Below are 27,146 nucleotides of genomic sequence, written 5' to 3'. Positions count from 1 at the left end.
CTTCCTGATCATCCACGGCACGGCAGACGGTGAGTTTGTACTTTTCTGCTCCGAGGGAGCCTTTCCAGAGAAGCTAATGCACCCCCATACCATCAGAGAGGCAGGCTTCTGATTCTCCTCTTTAGTTCGGAGGTTGCTGCGATACTTTGTTTTGTTCTAAAAATGGTACAAGTTCTTAATTTCCACATTTATTGTGTTTAAAAACAAATAATCTGACTAAATCACACGTGAGCTAAATCACACGTAAACAACATTTAGGCTCCGCCTCTAATTCAACAACCAGCTGGTTTGACTTTAAGCTGAATAAACGTTCTAAAGACGTTTTAGTTTCAAATAAGTTTTCAACTACTTTCATCTAACTTCAGCTATTTTTTCAGCTGTTTTGTGTTCCTTTCAGATTCTTTCTGCTAACTACAAAGTTTTTGTGCTTCTTCTAATTTCAGCTTGTTAAGCTCCTTTCAGCTTATTTTTTCCAAGTTTTATGTTTTTCTACAATTTCAGCTACTATTTAGCTGCTAATTTAAGCTTTTTCATCCAATACCACATTTTTTTGCTCTCGTTTCAGCATTTTTCAGCCTAATTCAGCAAAAATGTGTTTTCTCCACTTCCTTCTGATAACTTCAGCTTCTTCTGCCTTTTAGCTACTTTTTAGCTCTTGTTCCTAATTTCATATTTTTTCCAGAAAATTTCCACTTTTTTGGGCTCATTTCTGCTTTTTTCAGCCAAGTTGGGCAAACATGTTCATTCTGCTTTTTTCTGCTAATTTAAGCTCGTTCTACCTTTTCAGCTACTTTTTAGTTGTTTTATTTCAGCTGTTTTCAGATAAATCCAAGTTTTTCGTAGTAATTTCTGCTACTTTCAGACTAATTAACTTCTTTCTGCTAATGTCAGCTTGTTATGCTCCCTTCAGCTTTTTTCTGCTAGTTTCAGCTTTTTCAGCTACCGTTCAGCTGTTTTAATGCAAATTTCAGCTTTTCAGCTAATTCCACATTTTTTTTCTCATTTCAGCTCTTTTCACTTTCTTCTGGTACTTTAAGCTTCTTTCTGACTATTCAGCTACTTTTCAACTATTTTTTTTTCTAATTTCAGCTTTTTTTTTTAGCTAATTTCCTATGTTTTGTGCTTATTTTTGGTTATTTCAACCTACTTCAACATATGTTATTTCTGCTTTCTTCTGCTAATTTAGGCTAGTTCTTCCATTTCAGCATGTTTTTAGCTAATATCAGCTGTTTATCAGCAAGTTCTGCAATAAGCATTCACTCTGCATTTTCACAGGAAATGCAGTTTGTCCAGTTTTATTTGTGTCTGTAGATTTTACAAACATTTTACAAGTCATTTTTACTTCCTGTTTGTCAAAGACAAGTTTAAAATGTTCTGCTGACGTCGCTCCAGGTAAAAACTCTAAAAGGGTTTGTTTGGTGTCATATTCAGCTTCTGTCCTGCTGGGTTCAAGTTTGACGCTTTATTTCCTGATGTTTGTTTGTTGTCAGCCTCGGTTCATTTCCAACATTCTGCAGAGCTGGTCCGACTTCTGTCGGCGCTGAATATCAGCTACACGCTGCAGGTAAACCCCGACCAGCCGGCAGAGCCCACTCAAACCGTCTGCACTCGTTTTTCAGCTCTCTCTCTTTCCCAGATCTTCCCAGACGAAGGGCACGTCGTCTCCACCGACAGCCGGCGCTACGAGCTCAACTCGGTGCTGAACTTCTTCCGGCGCTGCTTCTACCGGGCCGAGCAGCCGGTCCTTCCAGAAACGTCCAAAGAAGACGACTAAACCCGACGGACCCCCTGCGGAGACGCGCTTCAGTTTTCTGTGACGGAGTCGTTCCTGAGGATCGGATCAAGTCGGCGCCGCGGAGGAAAAATAAACTTTTAGAGAAAGTTTGAAACGGGCAGGAGTCGCGTCCGGGCCCGGTTTGTTGTCCCCGCACGGCTCAGAGGGAAGGGTTTCAATTAATGTTGTTTTTACACAGACACGAGCAACACCTCAGATCAGCTGCTGAAACCGAAAGGTTCGGCTGCGGGGAAATCCCAAACAGCTAAAAATCTCACCTTAGACGTCCACAGATCAGTGGGTTTCAGCAGATTTAACTTTTTTAATGTCTTCATCAAATTTTCAGTCGGGTCTTTATGAAGCATTCGCTCTGTGATCCATTTTTCTTCTGCAGGTTTTTCAGCGATTCTCGTCCCGCAGTTTAAAACTATTCCAACAAATCATAAATTAGAACTTTCAGCTCTTTCAGGACCATCCTGCTATGACTTTTGGTATTGGTGCAACTTTAGCTTTTTAAAATATTTAGCCTTTTCTGCCATTTTTTCCTCATAGAAAAAGAATTGAGCTCATTTTACCTCCTTCAGATCTTTAGATCTGTTTACAACCTTTTACTGCTCCTTTCACTTTTTGTTCGGCTTCAGCTTCTTTCAGCTTCCTTGTGCAATTTAAAAAAAATTGCTATTTTCAGCTAATTTCAGCTGGTTTTTTTCAGCTGTTTTATGCTCCTTACCATAGACGTCACAACCATTATATGTGAAGGGGACAAGTCCCCCCCCACATTAAAAAAAGTTCATTTGGTTCATTTAGTGCCGGCAGTTGTTGATCATCAACATATATTCATGTTAGGAGGATGCTACGCTACGTAGCATCTTAGCTTAGCAGTAAGTGACGCTGTGAGACGCTGCAGGTGGAAGAGACGTGGTGCGTTCAGGTGCATTAAAGTTGAAATGTCTTTAAACCCCCACACCTTATTGTCCTCGAGCTTCATGAGAAACATCATTTAGATGAGGAGTGTTGAACACAAGTAAAAAAGTCCAGCGCTGATGTTTTTTATTTCTCTACAAACACAAATAGTGCCGACCTGACGCTCTGAGTATTAAAGTTAAAAAGTCTTTAAACCCACAGATGAATTTACACAAACTTGGTGAGAAACATGATTTAAATGTGTGGAATTAAAGGAAAGCTTTTTTTTTTTCACTAGTGAACACCTTTTTTTTACACACATGCACACGCATGTGCACACACCTACACATCATTGCGCCCCCCCCCCCCCCCCACATTACGGATGGTTCTGACACCCTTGCTCCTTACCGATTCTTTCTGCTAACTACAACATTTTTGTGCTTCTTCTAAATAATTCTTCTGCTGCTTTCAGCTTATTTCTGCAAGTTTCAGCTTTTTCTGCTATTTCAACTACCATTTAGCTACTTTTTTTTTTTTAAAGCTGATTTAGGCTTTTTCAGCTAATTCCACATTTTTTGTACTCATTTTAACTTTTTTCCCGCCCAATTCAGCAAAATGTGCTCTCGCCACTTCCTAATGGTATTTTAAGCTTCTTTTTGCCTGTTTAGCTACTTTGCAGCTGTTTTTTTTGTTAATTTCAGCTTTTTTCAGATAAATTTCTCTTTTTTGTGCTCATTTCTGCTTCTTTCAGCCTAATTGGGCAAATGTGTTCTTTTGGCTTCTTTCTGCTAATTTTAGCTTGTTCTAACTTTTCAGCTAACTTTAGCATTTTTTAGCTAATTTCTGCCGTTTTCAGATAAATTCAAGTTTTTCATGGTGTTTTCTGCTATTTTTTGCCTAATTAACTTCTTTCTGCTAATTTCAGTTTTTTTCTGCTAGTTTCAGAATTTTTTTTGCTATTTCAGCTACTATTTAGCTGTTTTTATGCTAATTTTAGCATTTTCAGCTGCTTCCACTTTTTTTGTGTGCTAATTTCAGCTCTTTCCACTTCCTTCTGGTAGTTTAAGCTTCTTTCTGCCTTTTCAGCTACTTTTCAAAATTTTTTTTAGCTAATTTCATAATTTTCGTGCTCATTTCTGCTTATTTAAACCTAATGCAGAAAACGTGTTATTTCTGTTTTCTTCAGCTAAAGTTGGCTTAGTCTTCCATTTCAGCTACATTTCAGCATGTTTTAAAAAAATCCAATTTAAACTTTTTTCAGCAAGTTCTTCTGCAATAAGCATTCACACTACATTTTTGCAGGAAATACAGTTCATCTAGTTTATTTATTGTCTTTAACTTCAGTTTTGTGATTTATTGTCTGAAAGTTTCTAAATCGCTGAGATCCGTTTTTCAGCTTTCGAACGTGTTCCTCAGTTTTTGTTCTGTTTCAACGATTCACAATGTTCGGCTCGTTCACGACATTCCTGCTGGGACTTCTGCTGATTGTGCACTTTTTTAAATATTTAGCTGTGTCGGCCATGTTTTTCTCAAAGAAACCCTTTAGCTGTTTTAACCCCTTTTCTGCTCATTTAAGCTGTTCTGCTTTGGCTTCCTTCAGCTTCTTTCTGCTAAATTCAGCTTTTCCCTGCTTGTTATTTTTTCTGCTATTGTTCCTTTTGTGCTTCTTTTTTATTTTCATTTTTAACTTTTTGTTTTTAAGTTTCAGAAGTTTCCACAGAATCTGAGATTCATGTCGTCTAAATTTGATCACATTTAAGTTTTTTAGTTTAATTTGAACAAAGTCAGATTAAAATCTTGTCCTTCTTTAGCATGAAGCCAGGTTAAAACAAAACGGAGGAGTTTAATCTGTAAATCTTTAATTGTTTTTACGCCTCGTTGCTTTTTTTAACGGCAGCATTAAAATATTCAAACGCGCTGCAGATCTGGAGGTCGGATCAGCAACAAACTAAAGACCGACTTGTTTCGTTCTGGATCTCACTTTGCTTCAGCTTTTAGAGATTAGATGCAATATTTCCGTTTTGTTCTGCAGGAACATTAAATGTTTATAACCATCTGAAATCTTTGTGTTGCACATTTTAAATCCCACAATGTGAAAATGGTTTGAAACGGAGCGTCTCTGCGATCCAGTGTGTGGAGTTCGTGTGGTCCCAGAGTCGTCCTTACATTTAAAACGTTAATATTTTTATTATTAGGATTCTGTACTTGTATATATTCTGCTGTACTTGTCTGTAAAACTGCATCTCATCCAGTTATTTATTATATTTATTGCAAAATGTCCTCCATAAGAGACATTTGTATATCTGGGAGTATTTGTATGTACAAATAAATATTTTTTTGTCATATTTTTGCAGTTTCTCCATAATGTGTCACCTGATCTTTACTATCGTCTGCCGACACCTGAGCAGCGTTTTGCTCTTTGGTTCCCACCACAGTTAAAGTGAAATAAAACACCATCAATGTAAAAACATTATCACCCCCTCATGTTTGTCTGCTGTAATTTCCTTCCTGTCACGTGGTATTTTTTTCTTTCTGATGTAATTTGCATTGTTGGTTTTATTTTGAAAACAGGAAGTCTGTTTGGTTAGACAGGAAGTTGGTGCACGGAATGTTAGCTTGTCGGAACTCACGGAGCAGCAGCTGGAGGGAAATAAAAGGTATTTAAAATAAGTATTTTACCGTGTTTAAAATTGTGTATGAGTCAGTTTATGATGTTAACTTTGTAAAACTCTTGCTCAGAGTTTGTTCGAGCGCAGTTAATGTGATAAATCACCCCGTTCCTTGGTAAGCTAGCTCCTGCTGCTAGATGCTAAATGATCACGTGATGGTGAGAGAGAGAGAGAGGAGGTGGAACTGAGTACAGGTCAAAGGTGAAGGACTTCAAGGACTTGTTCAGAAGTGATTTTGTGACAAAATGGTGTCAGCAAAGGTCAAAGAAAAAGTTTACAAGACAGTGGTGAGACCAGCTCTGTTGTATGGTCTGGAGACAGACATGGACAAAAAGAGGAGACAGAACTGGAAGTGTCAGAAATTAAGATGTTTAGGAGTGACAAGGATGGATGAGATTAGAAATTAATCATCAGAGGTTCAGCACAGATTGAACAACTGGGAGATAAAGTTAGAGAGACCAGACTGAGATGGTTTGGACATGTCCAGATGGGGGGACAGTGGTTTGGACATGTCCAGATGGGGTGACAGTGGTTTGGACATGTCCAGAGGTGGGGACAGTGGTTTGGATATGTCCAGAGGGGGGGGACAGTGTTTTGGACATGTCCAGAGGTGGGGACAGTGGTTTGGATATGTCCAGAGGGGGGGACAGTGTTTTGGACATGTCCAGATGGGGGGACAGTGTTTTGGACATGTCCAGATGGGGGGACAGTGGTTTGGACATGTCCAGATGGGGGGACAGTGGTTTGGACATGTCCAGAGGGGGGGACAGTGGTTTGGACATGTCCAGAGGGGGGGGACAGTGGTTTGGACATGTCCAGAGGGGGGGACAGTGGTTTGGACATGTCCAGAGGGGGGACAGTGGGTATACTGGTAGAAGGATGTTAGAAATGCAGCTGCAGGAAACAGGTGCTGGTCATAAAATGAGAATTTCATGTAAAAGTTGATTTATTTCAGTAATTCCTTTCAAAAAGTGAAACTTGTTTATTCTGTTCATTCATTACACACAGACTGACATATTTCAAATGTTTATTTCTTTTAATGTTGATGATTATAACTGACAACTAATGAAAACCCAAAACTCAGTATCTCAGAAAATTAGAACATTTCTTAAGACCAATAAAAAAAGGGGTTTTTAGAACAGTTGGCCAGCTGAGTATGAGCATGTGCAGCACTCAGTACTTAGTTGGGGCTCCTTTTCAAGGATTCAAGGTTCGTTGTCGTATGAAATTGTGTACACAGGGTCCCAGTTACATCCAACAAAAGTACAAAATGTAAAAGAAAAACTGTAATAAGATCTAAGATATGAACTAAGTAAAATGTTAACTATAAATACACGAAGCACTACTAGTATAACAACAACACAGTAGTCCCTCGCAACTTCGCGGTTCGTTTATCGTGGACTCGCTCTATGGCGGTTTTTCAAAACCAGATTGGACATGACACAATCGGCTGATTGATGGATGAGCCGCACGATCGGCATGAGATTTTTATTTAAAATAAATTATTTTAAATTATTTAGCACGTGCTGCATATTTGTGCAGCTCATCAGCAGAAAAAGCGTCCTCCTGCAGCTTTGTGCAGCCCTTACTGCTGCAGGATAAACTTCCTGTTGCAGATGAACAGCTGATCAGATGTTCAGCTGCAGAACAGAGAAGTGGGCGTGGCCAAGAGCGCTTGCAGGTGACAAAGAGCAGAGGAGGCAGGAGCTGAAGCCATGACAATCTGCTCTTTTAGAGCGTTTAGAGTTTAGAAACGTGTAGAATATTGCAAGAGGGTGGGAAGGGTTTAAAACACGCATACATATACATATATATATATATATATATACATACATATATACATATATATATACACTAAAATAAACTACTACTTACCACTTGTTCTACTATTCCTACTTCATGGTTTTTTACTTACCACGGGTCTGCAGGATACGGATCCCCTGCGATAAACGAAGGACTACTGTACGCCGAACAGCAGCACGAACATGAGTCTGTGTGAGCAGACTCCCTGGATTACTGCAGCAATGCGTCGTGGCACGGAGTGGATCAGTCTGTGGCTCTGCTTAGGTGTTATGAGAGCCCAGGTTGCTCTGATAGTGGCCTTCAGCTCTTCTGAATTGTTGGGTCTGGTGTATCACATCTTCCTCTTCACAATACTCCATAGATTTTCTATGGGGTTAAGGTCAGGTGAGTTTGCTGGCCAGTTAAGAACAGGGACACCATGGTCCTTAAACCAGGTACTGGTAGCTTTGACACTGTGTGCAGGTGCCAAGTCCTGTTGGAAAATGAAATCTGTATCTCCATAAAGTTGGTCAGCAGCAGGAAGCATGAAGTCTCTAAAACTTCCTGGTAGACGGCTGCGTTGACCTTGGACCTCAGAAAACACAATGGACCAACACCAGCAGATGACATGGAACTCCAAACCATCACTGACTGGGGAAACTTGACACTGGACCTCAAGCAGCGTGGATTCTGTGCCTCTCCTCTCTTCCTCCAGACTCAGGGACCTTGATTTCCAAAGGAAATGCAAAATTTACTTTCATCAGAGAGCATAACTTTGGACCACTCAGCAGCAGTCCAGTCCTTTTTGTCTTTAGCCCAGGTGAGACGCTTCTGATGCTGTCTCTTGTTCAAGAGTGGCTTAACACAAGGAATGTGACAGCTGAACCCCATGTCTTGCATACGTCTGTGTGTGGTGGTTCTTGAAGCACTGACTCCAGCTGCAGTCCCCTCTTTGTGAATCTCCCCCACATTTTGGAATGGGTTTTGTTTCACAATCCTCTCCAGGGTGCAGTTATCCCTTATTGCTTGTACACTTTTTTTCTACCACATCGTTTCCTTCCCTTCACCTCTCTATTAATGTGCTTGGACACAGAGCTCTGTGAACAGCCAGCCTCTTCAACAATGACCTTTTGTGTCTTGCCCTCCTTGTGCAAGGTGTCACTGGTCGTCTTTTGGACAACTGTCCAGTCAGCAGTCTTCCCCATGATTGAGTAGCTACAGAACTAGTCCGAGACCATTTAAAGGCCTTTGCAGGTGTTTTGAGTTAATTAGCTGATTAGAGTGTGACATCAAGTGTCTTCAATATTGAACCTTTTCACAATATTCTAATTTTCTGAGATACTGAATATGGGGTTTTCATTAGTTGTCAGTTATAATCATCAACATTAAAAGAAATAAACATTTGAAATATATCAGTCTGTGCGTAATAAATGAATATAATAAACAAGTTTCACTTTTTGAATGGATTTACTGAAATAAATCAACTTTCACATGATATTCTAATTTAATGACCAGCACCTGTACATGGATGCAGTTAGAGGACGTGGAGGTAGATGGAGTGAGATGGTGCTCTGACTTTTGTAACTTTTATAATCTTTAAAATATTTAACTTCATTTACAGATATTTTCCTCGTAGAAACACGATTACTTTTGTAAAACGTTCTTTGCTTCAGCTGCTCTCTGATGGTTTCTTTAGTTTTTAACTAGTGATATGTTGCTTTTAGCTAGTCTTTTGCCACTTTTAGCTACTTTGCTTTTATTTTTAGCCTTGCCTTAAGCTGCTGATCTGTTACCTTTAGCTGTTACCTTCCTTTTACTTGTATTCTAGCTAGGTTTAGATGTTTGAACTAGCGTTTAGCTACTGTTTTGCATTTTTGCCTTGCTTTTAACAAACATTCAGCTGATTTTAGCGAGTATTTTGGTACTTTTGGCTTTGACCTGCTGTCCTGCTACTTTTAGCTGTTAGCTAACGTCTTGTTACATGTCTTCTATTTAGGTTTTGATGTTTGAGCTAGGTTTGAGCTTTCTTTAGCTACTGTTCTTGTAGTTTTGACAGCTTGGTTTCATCATTCACACAGTAAACATTTGTTTTCGTAGGTTGTGTTTTTGTTTATTTATAATCTTCACTGGAGGACAGCCACAGTAACCCCTGACTCTCAGCCCCTCCCTCTGTTTAAAACAGCTAAAAGAACAAGGACAAACAATACAAAATCCACCCTAAAGAGGGGAAAAAAACAGCCGAAAGGAAACAAGAGAAATTTACAGGAAGTCGATTCGTCCTCGTGGACTAATGAGGTCTTAAAAATATATTTATTTACACGCTCTGCTGTTGTTTACTGTACAAAACGTCAACATTTCTACCGACATGCAAAGACCTCAGCGCTGCTGGAGAACTGCCGACTCAGCAGGTCTGAATGTTCCGGGTCCAAAAACTGGAGACAAGTCCGTCCAGAATCGGAGCACACAGTTGTGGTTTTTGAAGCGCTGCAGAAATCTTTAAATAAACGTTTTGTGTTTTTATAGAATGAGCGGAGCCGACACGCGTTAAAGGGATTGTTTTCATTTGGGTTGTATGAATCAGCTGTTGGCTGCAGAGCGTCCAGCTGTCTGGAGACAAAAGACTGAATCTAAAACAACGTTTTAGTTTTTGCTCCAATCGGTCACAAGAACAGCAGATGTCTTCGGCTTTACGAGCAGGAAGTAAAAATGATGTTGTCCACGATCTAATTAAAGTGTGTTTTATTGTTTATTTCACCTTCGTTTGAATAAATGAAACAAATGTATCGTTAATGTCAAAACTAATCAACAATCATTATTTCTCCTTGATCCAGGAGCCCCACACAAACCTTAAAGTGACAGTTCAGTGGAGAAGCTCTGAACAGTTAACATCGTACCTGTCGTAGATAACTCCGCCTTTACCTAGATTGCAGCATTTGAGCTGCGGAGGAGGAAGAAGGCGATTTTAATACTCTTAGTGCAGCCGAGGATTCTGGGTAAAGTATAAAAACACCTGAACGAGGCTGACGTGCGGTTTATCTCTGAGCTCTCAACGTCAAAAGAAGAATTTAAAACGATACGGGAGATTTGAACATTTTTAATGGATCGTTTGAGGCTGTAGCCTCGGCTGTTTCCCGTCAGATGGTTTGAGGCTGCAGCCTCGGCTGTTTCCCGTCAGATGTTTTGAGGCTGTAGCCTCGGCTGTTTCCCGTCAGACGTTTTGAGGCTGTAGCCTCGGCTGTTTCCCGTCAGATGGTTTGAGGCTGTAGCCTCGGCTGTTTCCCGTCAGATGGTTTGAGGCTGCAGCCTCGGCTGTTTCCCGTCAGATGTTTTGAGGCTGTAGCCTCGGCTGTTTCCCGTCAGATGTTTTGAGGCTGTAGCCTCGGCTGTTTCCCGTCAGATGGTTTGAGGCTGTAGCCTCGGCTGTTTCCCGTCAGATGTTTTGAGGCTGCAGCCTCGGCTGTTTCCCGTCAGATGGTTTGTGGCTGTAGCCTCGGCTGTTTCCCGTCAGATGGTTTGAGGCTGTAGCCTCGGCTGTTTCCCGTCAGATGTTTTGAGGCTGCAGCCTCGGCTGTTTCCCGTCAGATGTTTTGAGGCTGCAGCCTCGGCTGAACGTTGTTGCTGAAGTTCCTCTAAGTGATGAATGGAAACAGATTATTTTTTAAATTTTAACATGTTTTTATATTTATGCTGGTATTCTTGTGTCATGGAGTCCATGTCCTGCTTCTCCAGTGCACAGAGTGCACGTGTCCTGACTGACGTTGGCGGCTTTTTAGTTTCTGACGTTAAACAATTGTGTGAATGCTTATTACACATTCATACGATTTCAGCTGGTTTCTGCTAGGTCCAGTTATTTCAGCTGTTTTATGATAGCTTTTTTTTAATTTTTTAGCTAACTCCACATTTTTTGCACTCATTTCAACTTTTTCCTGCCCAGTTCAGTAAATGTGATCTCTCATCTGGTAACTTTAGCTACTTTTCAGCTGCTTTTAGCCAATTCTAGCTTTTTAACGATAATTTCCACTTTTTGTGCTAATTTTAGCCAAATTGGGCAAACTTGTGTTCTTTTGCTTTTGTAACCTAGCTTTACTTTTTCAGCTACCTTGTTAGCATTTTTTTAGCTAATTTCAGCTGTTCACTGATAAATGCAAGCTTTTCGTAGTAATTTCTGCTACTTTCAGCCCCAATTAACTTCTTTGTTAATTTCATCTTGTGCTCTTTTCAGCCTTTTCTGCTGCTCCTGTTATTTCACCTACTATTTAGCTATTTCTATGCTTATTTTGGCTTTTTCAGCCCAGTTCAACATACATGTGCTCTCTCAACTTCCTTCTGGTAATTTAAGCTTCTTTCTGCGTCTTTAGCTACATTTCAGCTGTTCTTCAGCAATAAGCGTTCACTACATTTTCACAGGAGATTCTCTAGTTTGTTATTAATGTGGCCGTGTGCACGTATCGTAGGCTACAGTCTACTTCCTGTCCTCTCTGGACGTGACTCTGTCCGCTACGAGCGTTCTGGACTTTCAGGATTTACTCGGGAACTTTTGTTTTCGTGAAGAGCAGGGAACCCTGTCCAGGTCTAACAACTGGTCCAGATCAGCCCTCCGGCGGATGGAGCGGTGAAGCGGGTACAGGGTGGAGTTTAAAACGCTCGTCCAGCTCCGATCTCCATCCAGACGGAGCTCCTGCTCTAAAACAACCCGAGTTCAATAAAAACAGTTGACCCTTTAACCACGGCGGCTCCTGAACGAGTGACGCTGCAAAGTTTTCACACAAAACTGTCAAATGTTCGTGCTGGAGGATGATGATGTCATCAGGTGAAGCTGAACGTTTTCTCTGCTGGTTTCAACAGAAAACGTCGAACGTGAACGTTTGTGTCGTTGTCCCGACGCCGGCGAGGTGAGGACCATGCACGTGGTGGTGATCTGTGCACGACGCAGGAAGTCCTCCGTGCGCTTTGCTGGGAAAACCGACCGTCCTGGAACCAGAAGAACTTTGTTCCAGCTGGAGTCCCGGCGGCGTCCTTCGTCTTTTCAACACATTTAAACATTCACACGAAGAAGTGCTCGGGAACAAACGCTGTGAGCTCCAGCTGCTCTCTGTGTCCACATCTGGATAAACACTTGGTCCAAAAGGCTTCAGGGGGGTGTCAGTACAATCCTGAGCCACAGAGCCTTACTCTTCCTCCTCCTCCTCCTCCTCGGGCAGCGGTAGCAGCTCCTCCTTTAGACACTCCCTGTAGAAACCGGCGAGCGTGGCGTAGAGGTGCTGACGGCTCGGCTGCGACAGGAAGTGACCCTCGTCTGGGTAAATCTAAAGACACAAAGAGTTATTTTTATCATCGCAGGCCTGAAAACTCAGAAAAATACACCTGCAGTACTACGAGATACTTGTACTTTAATCTACCTAAACATTTTGTGACGTTTATTTTTGTTCTTTCAGATCCTGAGATGATTAGTTCCTAATTCTCCAAAACGGTTTGCTGCAGGTAAGACACTGACTGTTCACCTTCAAGTTATAGTTGGGCCATTTTAAAGTCTTTTTTTTTTGTGTGTGTAAAGATTATCCTCCGTGTGATGAGCTAAGGGCTAGTCTGAACACAGCCACCTTTAATCAACTCGGGTCTCAAATGTTTGATGAACTTTTAAACTCTGAAACATTTGAGTTCATGTTTGTAAATAATCCTGAGACACGGTAAGAATGACCGTGAATATTCCAGATTAGCTGTTAACTCGTCAGTTTGGGGATAAATTTGTACTTTTATTTGTTTTAGAGCTATCTACAACAGGTAAGATATTAGTTGTTCGGGACACTTCAAAACAGCTGGACTGCTGTTATTAAAGGGATGTTCCGTCCAATAGTTGGCGCATTACTGGGCAGAAGTCTTAATCCAGGCTAGCCAAGTGAGTTTTAGGTTTATGTTATGAAACAACGCTACATGAGCTAAACCTCGACAGATTGTTTCTGCTTCGAGCAGAAGTGTGAAGCTTTGATGTTGGCTAACGTAGCGTTGTTTGGCTAGCCTTGATGAAGGTTTCTGCTGTCTTCTTGGCAGAACATCACATTACGAGCCTTTAGCTACAACGTTAACTGAACATCACAGAACACACACACCCGTCAGAAAGATCAATTTTATTTTACTTCTTCTTTTGGCTTTTCCCTCTCCACAGCGAGTCGTCCTCCTCCATGTTCTCTCTAACTGCTTCCATAGATCTCCTCTTTGTCTTTTTCCTGGCAGCTGCATTTCTAACATCCTTCTACCAGTATACCCACTGTCCCTCCTCTGGACATGTCCAAACCATCTCAGACTCGTCTCTCTAACTTTATCTCCCAGTTGTTCAACCTGTGCTGTACCTCTGATGATCTCATTCCTGATCTTATCCATCCTTGTCACTCCTAAGGAGAACCTCAACATTTTCATTTCTGCTACTACCAGTTCTGTCTCCATACAACATCACTGGTCTCACTTTGCTGACACCTTTTTGTCACAAATCACTCCTGAAACTTTTCTCCATCCACTCCATCCCGCCTGGACTCTCTTCACTACACTTCCCATTTTCCTGTACAGTGTACCCAAAGTCCTTGAAGTCCTGCACCTTTGGGACCTCTGCTCCTTGTAGCCTCACTGTTGCACCTCCTCCCTCTCATTCACACACATGGACTCTGTCTTACTACATCTGATTTTCATTCCTCTTCTTTCAAGTGCATACCTCCACCTCTCCAAGTTCTCTTCCACCTGTTCACTGTTCTCACCACAGACCACAATGTCATCTGCAAACATCATAGTCCACGGGGATTCCTGCCTGACCTCATCTGTTAGTTGGTCCATCACCAGAGCAAACAAGAAGGGGCTCAGAGTAGAGCCTTGATGCACTCCTACCTCCACCTTGAAGCTATCCGTCACTTCTACAGCACATCTCACCACTGTCCTGCACCAGTCTAACATGTCCTCCTGTCATATGCTTTTTCTAAATCCACAAAGACACAATGGAGTTCTTTCTGACCCTCTCTGTTCTTCTCCATCAGCATCTTCAAAGCAAAGATGGCGTCTGTGGTGCTCTTTCTTGGCATGAAACTATACTGCTGCTCACCTCTCATCTAAGTCTAGCTTCCACAACTCTCTCCCAGATCTTCATTGTGACTCCTCAAGCAGCTCACTGTCACCAGTGTGCAGCCCCGAAGAAGCTGAAGTTTGATGCAACTAATGAGGTCCAACAGAGTTACTGCTGCTGAAATCAGTTTTCATTAAACATCCCATGCTGTTGATCTTGAGCTAATTTAAGGCCTCCCAGCACCAGATGATGTAGATCTTGTAGCAGGGAGCTGTTTTCTTTCTGCGGTGACTCACCTGCATCGAGTAGTTCGCTCCAACTTTCACCAGGTTCTTGACGAGCTCAGCAGTATGCTGAAAGTGGATGTTAGCTGGAAGAAAAAACAAAGCGTGTCAGCAGAATCCAGCCTGGATCTAACAAGAGCCGGAGAACAATCTGTGTGTGTGGGGGAGACCTCCACAGAGCCGACATGCATGATTCATCAGGGGTTGTTTTCCTCAGGACGTCCCAGCATCAGTTTAGATTAGCAGCTTTTCTTTTGATTAAAAACTACGAGCAACGCCCACGACTGGAAGCTTCTCTGAGCCGAGCTGCCGCACGTTTTGTTTTATTGACCCCAGTGATTTATTTGCTCTTACCGTCTGCGGTGCCGTGCACGAGCATCAGAGTCTGCTCCCGGAGAGCCTGGACGTTCTGCAGCAGACTGGAGAACTGAAGCAGAACCAGAAACACCAGGAGGATTATGAACTCGTTCATGCCAACCACACGAAGACATGTTCAAATAAAGCTGTGCAAAGAGAACTGTGGAGCCAGGATTTACAGGCATGGGCAAATAAAGCCCCTCCCCTCTTCTGTTCCAGGGTTTATAATAAAACGGACCTGGTCTTTACCAGGTTCTGAACATATTCTACTCTTACTGGGTCCAGCAGCTGTAGAACCTCCTTTAGTGGTTTTCTGGATGAGCTTCAGATGGTTGTGGAGGGGTTCTGGTCCACTCTTCTTTTCATCGTTGAGAGTTCTGCTCAGCTCTCTGAAGGTCCACCACAGCATTTCAGTCAGGCTGAGGTTCTGGACTCTGACTGGTCCAGAACCAGACATGTTGAAGAACTGGGAGACACAGTAACCTAAAAAAGTAAAGTCAGGTCTACCGGAGCAAATAAAGGAGAAACAGAAGGGGGCCAAGTATAGATGCCTGAGGTACTCCACATGCACCTTGGTTCCGTTCTTCTTGACCCGTTCTGTTGTAGATCAGCTGCTGTGTTTGGGATCATGGTTCTGTTGGACCCAGTTTGGTCCAAGCTTCAGATGTTGGACAGATGGACTCTGGCTCCAGAACCCTTTGGTCTACAGAGTTCCTGGTCCACTCGGTGACTGACAGGAGCACAAACCATCAGCCTCCACCACCGTGCTGACAGCTGGGAGGAGCTGTTCGCTGCAGTGCATTCCGGGTAAACATCTGTCCTGGTCTGGTTCTGGTCCAGAAGTCTTGTGGTTCCTTCAGGTAAAACTTCCCAAACGGAACAGGTGCTGTCATGTTGTGGTCATGACCTTTGACCGACCTGTAGGGTCACTGCACAGTCTGACCTGCTGGGTGAATCTGCTGTAAGACTGTCCCCTGTCTTCAGAGTTGTCCTCTTGTGAAGAATCTTTGTGTAGAACAATGGACTCCAGACAGACTGGAAATGACCTTTGACCTCTCCCTGATTGATGGGAATCCTCTCCGAGGTCATTGCTGATGTCTTTCCACCTTGACGTTGTGTTCACCCACACCTGCTTGCTCTGAAAACAGTTTTTCCTTTTTTGATTTTGTTCACATGAGGTCCGATTTGAATCCTTTCAGAACCGGGTAATGACCAGACCAGTTTCAGTAAAACCCTGGAACTGGGAGAAGACTTTTATTTTTTAACTCTCCGACGTAAAGGATGAAATAAAAAGATCTCGTGCAGACGTTTTCCGGGCCCGAATCTTTTTGAACACGAGGGAAACGTTCAGCCACGACCTGAATCATCTCTGCACCACTGGAGGAAAGGCGGCGCTTCAAGTTAAACATGACGAGTTCTTGCAGCTGCGCACGTGAGCGACAAAACCCAACACGCCTCGAACAACAAACCACCAGAGAACCAACACAACGGCAGAGCTCCAGTGAGTGTGACGTGCACAGATCAACACAAACAAGCAGCAGGAGGAGGAGAACACGCACCTGATACCTGCTGTCATCTCGTAACGGCATGCCGAGGTACCGCTCCGAGAACGCTGACGCTGTGTGAACGACAAGTGATGGATCGTTAGCGGCGCTGCCGGCAACAACACGATTCACTTCCAGTAAAGTGCTGCTGTCACCGGGAGCCCAAACACCGAACAGGAAGTAACACTCTGTGAACACGCTGTCACTTCGCCGCTCTTTACTCCGGCGTACAAATAAAAGTCTGATTCACTTCAAATTGAACACCATGAGGTTGGACTGGAACTCCACGCTCGCTCCACAACGGTTCAGTTTCCTCACCGTAGAGTTTCCAGTCCGTCACCGGAGACGTGGCACACGCACACTTGAACAGGTTGTCTGTAGACTTCAGCATCATTAACGTCAGGTACGCTCCGTAACCCTGGAAAATAAAAAACATCTGATTTTATTCAGTGAAACACACGGAGGAGCTCGATGAGCTGCGTCTGGAGACCAGCTGGTGTTCCCGTGGAGTCTCTTGGAGGTTTGAAGACCTGTCATTAGGCCCGTCACAATAAACAATAAATCAATTAATCGCATGAAGAATGAAAATTATCGACCTCTTTTCATTTATCGGCTTTAACGTTTCTTTGCGTCTCTCTCTTTCTACTGAAGACACTGGATGACAAAAAGTTCAACTCCGGTGTTCTTCACTGACCCCTCCCTTTCTCTTTAAAATTACTTTTAACGATACAAAATCACGTTTTTGGTTCGTTAAAAGCAGCTAAGCTGAGAAGCTAAGCTACGAGCTAAGCTAACAGGCCAACCTCGGGTGGGGGGGGGGGGGGGCTCCGTCTTGTTTCATGCATGTTTTTGGTCTGTGGGAGGAAACCGGAGTACCCGGAGAAAACCCACGCATGCACGGAGAGAACATGCAAACTCCACCCAGAAAGGTACTCCGGACCAGGATTTGAACCAGTGACCTGCTCTCAGAGAGGCAGCAGCTCTACCAACTGCACCACTGTGCTGCCCATTAGTCAACCTAAAATAAAATAAAATAAATAAACAACAAGCTCACCTGAGTAATCAAACATAGCAGAGCATTTTGCTAATAGCAAAAACTTTTTTTTTTAATACATAGCGCTAAGCTAGCGGCGCACAATACCGACGCGCTAGCTAAGATGCTATATGTAGCGCTCCGCTTCTGTAACGCATCCTAACCCCTCCCACCCCCACCCTGGTCGACAACTCCCGGCACGTGTAGTGCTACGCTTGTTAGCTAGCGCGAGCTTTGTTACGAGCTATCTACTGCGACTTATGTAGTGATACCTAATTCCAATCAATTAGAAATTATACCATCTAACAGGCCTCTGACAGCTGCCCCCCCCGCCCCCCCGAAAAAACCCTCTTCACATCTAGACGATTCATGTAAATGACATTTTTGATTGAAATTAGTGATTTTCACCAAAAAGTGACAAGTTTGCAGGTTTGGGGATGAGATCATCTGAGGTGCAGCACAGGTTGAACAACTGGGAGATAAAGTTAGAGAGGACAGATGAAGATGGTTTGGACATGTCCAGAGGAGGGACGGTGATTTGGACATGTCCAGAGGAGGGACGGTGGTTTGGACATGTCCAGAGGGAGGGACGGTGGTTTGGACATGTCCAGAGGGAGGGACGGTGGTTATATCGGTAGAAGGATGTTAGAAATGCAGCTGCCAGGAAAAAGACAAAGAGGACATGGAGGTAGATGGAGTGAGGACGAGGACAGAGTGAGACGGAGGAGGACGTTCTGGAGACCCTTGAAGAGGGAACAGCTGAAAGAAGTGCAACAAAATCACCAAATAACGTGTAGCGGTCGTAGTTTGGTGAGACGGCGGTTAAAGGACAGTTTTCTTACCTTTCCAAACACTGCTATCCGTGTCCGATCGATAAACGGAAACTTGATCAAGTATCTGAAAATATAAACGCACAGGACACCACGTCTGGTTTAAAGATCTGAAGGAAACCCTCAAACCATCTGAAGTGTTTACAAACTTTACTTACTGATATAAACGTCCTGTTTTATTCTTTTATCTTTGTAAAATCGTTTTAAACTCTTAGATTTATCGTCCCAGTCGATAGATTAAAGGTCAGTCACTGAACTTAAACGAGGTTCATTTATTAAAAACTTGTTTTATGGAATCAGTTCAGGTAAAACGTGTCAGTCTGCACTTTCAGTAAAATATCTGAATCCAAGATAAAAACTATTTTCACATTTAAACGTCAGACGATCGATGCGAGCCCGAAGCCTCGGCGCAGAAACGTTAAAGAGCCGTACTCGACTGCAGCGATCTGGTCCTGAACGTCCACCGTCCCCAGTCTCTGGTGGACTTCGTGCAGGATTCTCTGACCCTGGAAGCCGCTGCCCCGACCGTCCAGGCGGGCCACGATGACGTTATCGGAACTGACCAGAACCGAGTCCCAGCTCAGGGAGAAACGATCGCTGACAGCCTGACCTCCGGGGGCGCTGTCACTGCAAACACAACAAGGAGACTTTGTGGTTCTGGAGGGTCACACAGCTGACCCGAGTCCCCCCCCCAAAAGAAAATCACATATTTGTCTGTTGTTCTTGAGCATTGTTCCTTCAATTGTTTTTTTTAATTACCTTTTATGAAATCTCTTATTTCAACTCCAGCCTTTGTTTTGTGTATTTGTACTACAGTTGTGTGAGTAATGTGTGTACAGCTGTATATATACCAAAAATAACTACATCGTAATTTTCAAATGTACGTTTTAGCATCTGCATGTAATTCACTTGAAGTTTATTATTCATGAGGGTCTTTGAACACATCACATCTCCCTGAATGCTCCACATTTGTGTTTTTGGACAAGGAGTTTATTGTTTACAAGAGTCCTTGAACACATCACAGCTCACTGTGTTTTTAGACAGAGTTTATCATTTCTGTGTGTCCTTAAACACATCAGCTCACTGAATGCTTTGTGTTTTTGGACTGAGTTTATCGTTTACGGGAGTCCTTGAACACACCACAGCTTGCACTGTGTTTTTGGATTAAGAGTTTTATCATTTACGTGTGTCCTTAAACACATCAGCTCACTGAATGCTTTGTGTTTTTGGACAGAGTTTATCATTTATGAGAGTCCTTGAACACACCACAATTCACACTGTTTTTAGACTGAGTTTGTCATTTACGTGTGTCCTTAAACTCATCACAGCTCATTGCGTGCTCCATGTTTGTTTCAGAGTTGGCTACGATTGCTAGCCATGCTAACAAACGTAGCTGGTAAAATGGCGGCTGCATAGACTACGTGTTTAAAAGTCACTCCTGTTAATGAGGTCAGCCGTCAAGTTTTTAATCCCAGTGGGGGGAGAAGGGTTCACCGTCCCATTAAACATTAATACAGATTAAAACGCAGATGTGTAAATTGTTTATCACGATAACGCTCCATAACGTGTCACTTTCTGTGTAAAATCAGAAGGTTCTGTTCGTACGCCATCAGCAGGAGTCCGTACTGACGAGATTCTGAGAAGTCCGGAGGGTACGAAATCTTTAGAGGTAAATCTGTAAAAAAAAAAGAAAAAGTAAAAGTATTGAATCAGATTAACGCTGTAGAAACAAAAAAAACTTTATTCTCACCAAAATGTTCTATTGGAACGGTCCTGAACTCCGTCATCTGGATCCGTTTGTACCTCAGAGCCGCCTTCAGTAAGGAGTTACTCTCCAGAACGTAGTAATCTGTGGAGGGAAGGAGCTCGGTGTGAAGACACGGGATTGAAACCATTCAGATCAGAGTCCGGTGGATCCAGTCTGACAGCTTGGAGAAAATCTACAGGAAGTGAGGAGCTGGAAACTTTGGGGTAAATTCAGAATCAAATTCGGTTCCGCGGGGAAACCTTGGATGTTCTGTGTCTGTTGGACCCGGTTCTGGAGGACAGTCATCGTCCGTTGCACAGTCGTTATTATCATCGTGCTGCTAACAGAACCATGCTGCTGTAGATGTACCGTATATTCCGCCGTAAACGTTGCTCCGCCCTATAAGTAGCATCAGTCCAAATATGTATAATATAGTGTTAAAAATTATAAATATGTCGCTTTGCAGCGTACGTTGCATCTATTACGTGTCACCGCTGACAACCTGGAAATGTGGGCCGGTGTTGGTGGCCATGGGAGCGTGCACGGAGGACTTCAACAAGAATTTAACTAGATTAACACTTAAAAACAATTATTTGTTTGCTCGACGTTATAGTAAAGGTGTCTCAGTTGAACTTTTACTTAATAAATGCACTTTAACGGTCAAATCAGCTGCATTTCGCCGGGGCGGTGCCGCGAAATGAAGCTTAGTTTGCTCCAAGCAGCGAGCAGAATGAAGGCGGGGGGCTATGGCAAGCCGATTGTGTCATTAATAGCTGGTGAATATTCTCAGTCATCCAGGTCATGAAAAATAAAAAAAAAGTTCAAGACAAAAACAGTAAAGTACAATAAAGTCAGTTGTTTTTGTCTTGAACATGTTTGAATTTGTCATTATAGCCACGTTTACCTATTATTACATGATACAACAGCATGCCATACACTACTCCTCCTCTGCTGCCATCAAGTAGCTGAAAGTGGTACTGCTCAAATTGTTTTTTCTCAGTCAGAATGAATGAAAACGTCATCTCAGCCTAAAATTGTTCATAAATATGTTGCCTCGGCGTATAAGTCGCAGGGCGTGTAAGTTACGCAAAAAAACTGCGACTTATACGCCAAAAAATACGGTATTTCTCTTTCACTTTTGGCGCCTTGTTTTCGTATTTTTGTTGCATGCTTTGGTATTTCTTTTTGTTGTTGTTTTCTTGGTGAGTCGAGACGGTTCTTCTCGTCCTGAGCATTTCATTGCATCGTTGACCTTGTGTTGACCTTGTGTTGATCTGCATGCGACAATAAACCTAAAGATAATCACACTGAACGCAGCTGGTTAAGCCTCCGTCTGTAGAGTCTGAAAACACCAAGTAGTTCCTCCACATGTAATAAACAACGTCCCACGACTTATTTATTATTTTTACCATTGCAGCCGTCTGAAAAACGGCTAAATGAAGTGGAATCCATCCAGCTCCTCTAATGGAAACCCAGAATCAATAGACGGCTCATTATGAAACCGCAGCGGGTCTCCAGCTCCCAGCTGTGGAGGCCGGTTCTGTCCAAACAACCCGCAGCAAACTGCTTGCTTTTCCACGGCACAGCTGTTAACTACCGGAGAGCGGGGGCCGCCTGGACGTTCTGAGGCAGGTGTCTGCACGACACAAAGATTTGATCAAATCTGACTTATGGATCTTGAAGACGTGCTACCCGTGACCTCTGAACTCTGTATCTGCTCCTCCAGAGGCCGAGCATTAATGAAGACACTTTATGTCCCAGTTCACCCATTTTAACACCAACTAACAAAACAAGTGTTGATTCTCTTCAACGACTGCCAGGGATTAGCTGTGGATTAGCACATCTTAAGCTGATAAACTTTGAACATTTTGTGATCTTATAAATAAAAAACGTGGCTAAGTTCAGGAACGATTACCGTATTTATGGATTTTTGTCACCATCAGTTAAATTCAGCTTCTCGGCTTATCCGTTAAATGAAAATCAGTTTTAAGATTTGAACATTAAAATCAAATTCCCGTCAGCCGCCAACGTTTTGGTTTCTGTTTGGAGTAAAGCTGGTCCCGACGGGAGGCAAAGAACCGGATTGGTCATGAGACGGGTGGAAAGTGGCGTCCTGCTGCGGCAGGTTTAGGACTAAAACACTAAAATTGTATTATTTTATGTTTTGGCTAAACTAAAATAATCCTTTTTTGTGGTTTAATGTTTCTAAACACTAAATTTACCACAATAAAAGCCTTTAATTTTAAGGTTTTGGTCCCAGATGAGGCTTAATGTTAAGAGAGCATTAAAAAAAAATCACTTTGATATATTTTAAATAATTCTGATGTTATTAAATAATTAAATAATAATAATGTTCTAGGCTGATGGTTTAAACTATCTTCTTCAGACAACTTAGTTCAAATATTCAAACAATGATAAGCTTTTTAATCCCAACATTTCCTAATTTAAAGTACGAGTCCAACATCATAAAGTTCAGACAAAATGAAAATGACAAACGATAAAAACATTTTTTAAATCACTTACTGGAATTATTGAGGTTGTGTAAAATTACAGTTGGTGCTCCGGGACCTGAAAAGAAACAAAAAAAAACAAGTTTAAAACATTTATTATTATTTATTGTACACATATTACAACTAACTGCTAAATATAGATTTGTTTATATATTTATAAAACGCAAAACCCATCAGAGGTCGTCCTTGAGTGGACTTTAAGAGCTCTCCTGATGAAAAGACCAGTTTGTCAGGATCGTCTCCATGACAACGAGCTGTTCTGTTACGTACCTGTCCAGGAACAGGTGTCACATCTGAACCACAAACCAGATACAGGAGGATTCGGTCCAGTCTGCGACTCACTTAAACTAAAAACTCCAGTTTAAGATCCTTGGATGAACTACAAGTTTCACATGCATGTGCTTGGATATTTAAACAATTTAAATTAAATATTATCATTTGCAAATTATAATCAACCAACACATATCAAGTTAGGATTAGACTAAATTTTACCAAGTTAAGATTAGACTAAAGTTTACCAAGTTAGGGTTAGACTAAAGCAGGGCTTAATTTGAGCTGGATCCTGCAGGATCCGGGAACTCTCTCATTTTGACAGGGTACGTTCCAGCAACTGTTTGCTTGAATCTGGTAACTCTAAAGTTATGAGCAAATATAAGTGCCTTGAACAAATAAAACCTATATTGGTTATGTAATCAGAAAATAATTACATAAACACTCATTTTAAACACAACACAACTTCTTAATCTCTCATACGATCATCTGCCCCTTCAAATGAAGCATTTCTACCTCTACACTTAAAAAAAACAACTCTGCTTCTAAAAGAGTGGTGGAGGTGAGTGCGCAGTGGCTTTGAATGTTTTCAGCCCATTAAATGGCCGTTATTAGTCATTATCCCATAGGTTTCCTTCAGACTGTACCTCCTAGTAGGTTTAAAGGTACGTTCTTATCGCTGATAATATGCAGCTTCGCCCACATGTAAAACCGGAAGCTTTTTTTGTTAGCTTTATTTAACCTTTTCCTAAAACTTAACCTTACACCTGACCCTGAGCACTTAGCCTGACCCTAACCCCCTGACCCATGACATATTATCAACGATAAGAACACACCTTTAAACCTACTAGAAGGTACAGGAGGGACAGTCTGAAGGCAACCTATGGGGATGATAATGACTAATAACGGCCATTTAATGGCTGACAACATTCAAAGCAGGTGGAGTGTCTGGGAGGACCCCACCCAGACCACCACCCCTCGGCCCAACTGCAATTTGCATTCCGGCATCGATTGCGTTACAAATTAAGCCCTGGACTAAAGTTGACCAAATTCAGGTTTTGGTTTAGGTCCACAGAGTCAGGTGTAGTAAAACTTTATCTTTAGGCCAATACCAGGAAAAGGAACAGGATCTTTTTTTAAGGTACAGTTTAAATCCGAACCATTTTTAAAGTGAAGGTATTTTGACCTTAACTCATCACCATGGAAACCAGGTGAGAAGAGCTGCTGCTGTGTTTTTTGGACAAACCTGGAAACTGTCTTTTATCCACTTTAACCGTTTGCCCCCGTCGTGGAATCATCCAGCTTTAAGCTGCTGCCAATTTTAGATTTGAAACACGACTAATTCTAGTTATCAGCTTTTATTTTTTTATTTTTAATGTGCTAATCTGATCTGATGGAAAACGCTCAGACTCCCCATTTGAGTGCTCCTCTAAAGCAGCAGGTAGTTTTCTGCCCCTGTGAACTTCTAAATCAGACCAAATTAAATCTTATGACAATTTTATAATCTCCTCCTCCTGACTGCAGCCCACTCGTATGGAGATGTGCTGCATTATATCAGCCGGCGTCGCTCGGGGAGCCATTTAACGGCAGTAAAACTGAAGGGCCTTGCAGCTCGCGGCCTACCTCTGCAGCGCAGGATGACGTGCCGGTTCGTGGCGCTGATGTCGGCGTCGAAGTACAAACAGTGAGCTTTGTTCAGCTCGCAGGTTAAACACCTTCGTGGGAACAGACCCACAGTTTTAACACTGAGGACAGAAGAGACGTAATATATATTTATATATGAATATTCCTCCTAAAGCAACAACTGGACATGCTTTACTCAAATATCCATCTTTCTGGGTGCATTTTTATCAGCAAGTTTCCTTTAGATTTCAGAGACGACACACATTAAATGTTTATTTTACAATTATCTGTGACAATGATGGTTTAATTAGAGCATTTCTGTTTTTATAAAATATTGTTCCCAAAAGGACAAACTTGTCCAATAAGTCAGATTTTGGTGTAATAGCCATTTTTATTTTTTATCTGAAGGGCAATAAACAAAAGACTCGAACCTGTAAAGTTGTCGTCTTCGTGATGATCCCTCTGTGCTGAGAAAATACCTGAAGAGGAAATAAAAACACAAACATTTTAATAAAGGAACATACTAAATCATCTTTTTGTTCAATTTTAGTTTGAGTCATAAAATAAAATATTTAGCTCAACACACTGTGTAGTAGTGCGGTATATAATGACACAATTTAAACTGAAATGTTACTGGATTATAATCCTCCTTAGGGCAGCTCCCTTTAAGGGATCATCTGCCTCCATTTCCCAGAATGCTCCTCTGTCACACCAATCCTCCATGAATGTTCTCTGTTCCCTTCAGAGTGGAACTCCACCTCTCCGGGCTCTCTTCCACCTGCTCCCTACTCGCATTAAAGTGGTCTGTGAGACCTGTCAATCATTACCACAAACAGGAAGCTGGTCTCTGGTTAAACTGGAGTTCACTGGATTATAATGGACCTTGTTTGTTTTTCTTGTACAGTGTCCTGAGCGCAGATTTAAATTAGTCGAACATCTTTGTTGTTCAGCGTTTCGGTCAAACTCACAGGTTATCGGTGTTTTCGTCGTACGAGATGATCTTCGTCACCTCCCAGTTTCCTGACGTTAGATGACGGACTTCGTTTTGATCCGCTCTGAACTGAAAACCAAAAGTTTTTTTTGTAGGAACTCAGTATAGTTATTATTTAGTTGTACCGTGTACCACAAAGTTTGTTCAAATAAAGTAAGAAACTCGCTCGTTACGAGAAAACATCCAGTTTTTTGTCTTGCAGACAAATTGAGATAAAAGTATTAAGACACAAAACTTGACTAACATCGGTGACGGTTTGAATCTGAACAGAACATAAAAACAAAAGGTGTCAGGAAGTGATGGTCAAACGTAAAAACAGAGTTTAATATTTAAACGTTGAGATAAAAACCCTTCAGCAGATAGTTTGTGTTTTACGTCTGACCTGTGTTGTGAACATGGCGATGTGGTGGAACTCCCCTCGTCCTCCTTGTTTTACAGGAACCGTCAGAAAGAACCGGTTCCCGTCTTTGGAGAACACGGGTTCTTGGTTCTGCAGAGAAACAAGAATCGATCACTTCACAAAGTCATGGATCAATAAACCTCTTCTGATAAACATTTTTGCTTCAGTTATTAAAACAGGACCAAAATACAGACTGATTAATATAAATATATATAAACACATCCCACTTCTGACACCACAAATCTTTTGGAAGCGTGGGACACCAGCAGAAATAATTTGGTCAGAAGTATCCTGCAGCAGATCCAGGAGGTTGGCTCATGGAAATCCATGTCGATCTTGTGGCAGGAGTTGATCCACGAATGAAAGACCATCCTCTGATGTGGTCTCCTGTTCCAGTGACGTACTGGTCCTTCGACCTCGCATAAAGACCAAGCGTGCACCCTTCCAGCTCAAGGAACCCACAATAGTATCCAACTTCATGCTGGTGGCATTGTCAATATTTATTGTTTATGAGCTTATGATGTCCGGATGGGTCACAGCATACACCTGGAGATGTGATCCAGTTGACGTCTCAAACAGTCCTCGAGCTCTACGAATGGTTGGAGTGGCAAGGCTCCTCTGGTTTTCAAAAAATTACAGAGTTGATGGACACAGTCTTGTTTGTATTGAGGAAAAAACATGGCCAGATCATTTTCCTTCACATCTTCCACCACTCGTTTATGTCGTGGTGGTGGGGAGTTGGTTTTGCACCTGGGGGAATGGGATCTTTCCATGCTATGGTGAACGCCTCTGTCCACATCATCATCTCTACTATGGTCTTTCTGCTGCTGGACCACGCTTCCAGAAGGTTTGATCTTATGTTGTTAATGTTGTTTACACTGCAATGCATTCTGGGTAAACGATGTAGACAGGCTGCTCTGGTGCGAGCTCCACCCAGCTTGAAGGTTAATTTTGGGCATTCTCTGACGTTCAGCTCTTTAATCTGAACCGGAGCGCGTCGACTGGAGACGTGAGTGAACGATGAAGAGGAGTGGGGCAGAGGATGCTGCAGAGAGCAGAACCGTCAGCTCGGACCTCCTGCTGGAGCTGCACCTTGGGATGGGTTTTTTTTGGAGTTTGGTTTTGGAGGAGCAACGAAACAAAAACTGACGAAATTGAAGAATGAGATTAAAATAATAGAAATTAAAATGGAAAGACTGAATGGAATAAACTACTAGAGAATAAAAATCTGTATTTTATTGATTTAAACAAGCAGCAGCTTGTTTTCTGAAATGAATCTAAAGTTTCTGAAATGAATCTAAAGTTTCTGAAACGAACCTAAACTTTCTGAAACGAACCTAAACTTTCTGAAACGAATCTAAACTTTCTGAAACGAATCTAAACT

The 27,146-nt window shown here is 42.1% G+C and overlaps 1 protein-coding gene and 1 pseudogene across 1 annotated transcript in view; one reads left to right on the top strand and one right to left on the bottom strand.

Moving 5' to 3' along the window:
* Positions 1 to 10,999: 10,999 nt before the first annotated feature.
* LOC119419496 (inactive dipeptidyl peptidase 10) overlaps positions 11,000 to 27,146 on the bottom strand; it is a 132,147-nt gene continuing 116,000 nt past the window's right edge. The window contains exons 13-26 of the mRNA XM_037686828.1: positions 25,745 to 25,852; positions 25,340 to 25,431; positions 24,803 to 24,850; positions 24,372 to 24,493; positions 22,492 to 22,536; positions 19,972 to 20,070; positions 19,827 to 19,896; positions 18,654 to 18,848; positions 18,234 to 18,288; positions 16,677 to 16,776; positions 16,374 to 16,432; positions 14,812 to 14,884; positions 14,470 to 14,543; positions 11,000 to 12,434 (exon numbers count right to left, since the gene is read on the bottom strand). Coding sequence (XP_037542756.1) covers positions 12,297 to 12,434; positions 14,470 to 14,543; positions 14,812 to 14,884; positions 16,374 to 16,432; positions 16,677 to 16,776; positions 18,234 to 18,288; positions 18,654 to 18,848; positions 19,827 to 19,896; positions 19,972 to 20,070; positions 22,492 to 22,536; positions 24,372 to 24,493; positions 24,803 to 24,850; positions 25,340 to 25,431; positions 25,745 to 25,852 — 1,278 coding nt within the window. The 3' untranslated portion in view covers positions 11,000 to 12,296. The remainder of the gene's footprint in view (positions 12,435 to 14,469; positions 14,544 to 14,811; positions 14,885 to 16,373; positions 16,433 to 16,676; positions 16,777 to 18,233; positions 18,289 to 18,653; positions 18,849 to 19,826; positions 19,897 to 19,971; positions 20,071 to 22,491; positions 22,537 to 24,371; positions 24,494 to 24,802; positions 24,851 to 25,339; positions 25,432 to 25,744; positions 25,853 to 27,146) is intronic.
* LOC119419432 lies at positions 26,051 to 26,615 on the top strand (annotated as a pseudogene).

The sequence above is a fragment of the Nematolebias whitei genome, chromosome 13, assembly GCF_014905685.2.
Source record: "Nematolebias whitei isolate Nwh7 chromosome 13, NemWhi1, whole genome shotgun sequence".
NCBI lineage: Eukaryota > Metazoa > Chordata > Actinopteri > Cyprinodontiformes > Rivulidae > Nematolebias > Nematolebias whitei.
This window is presented reverse-complemented; position numbering and strand designations above follow the sequence as displayed.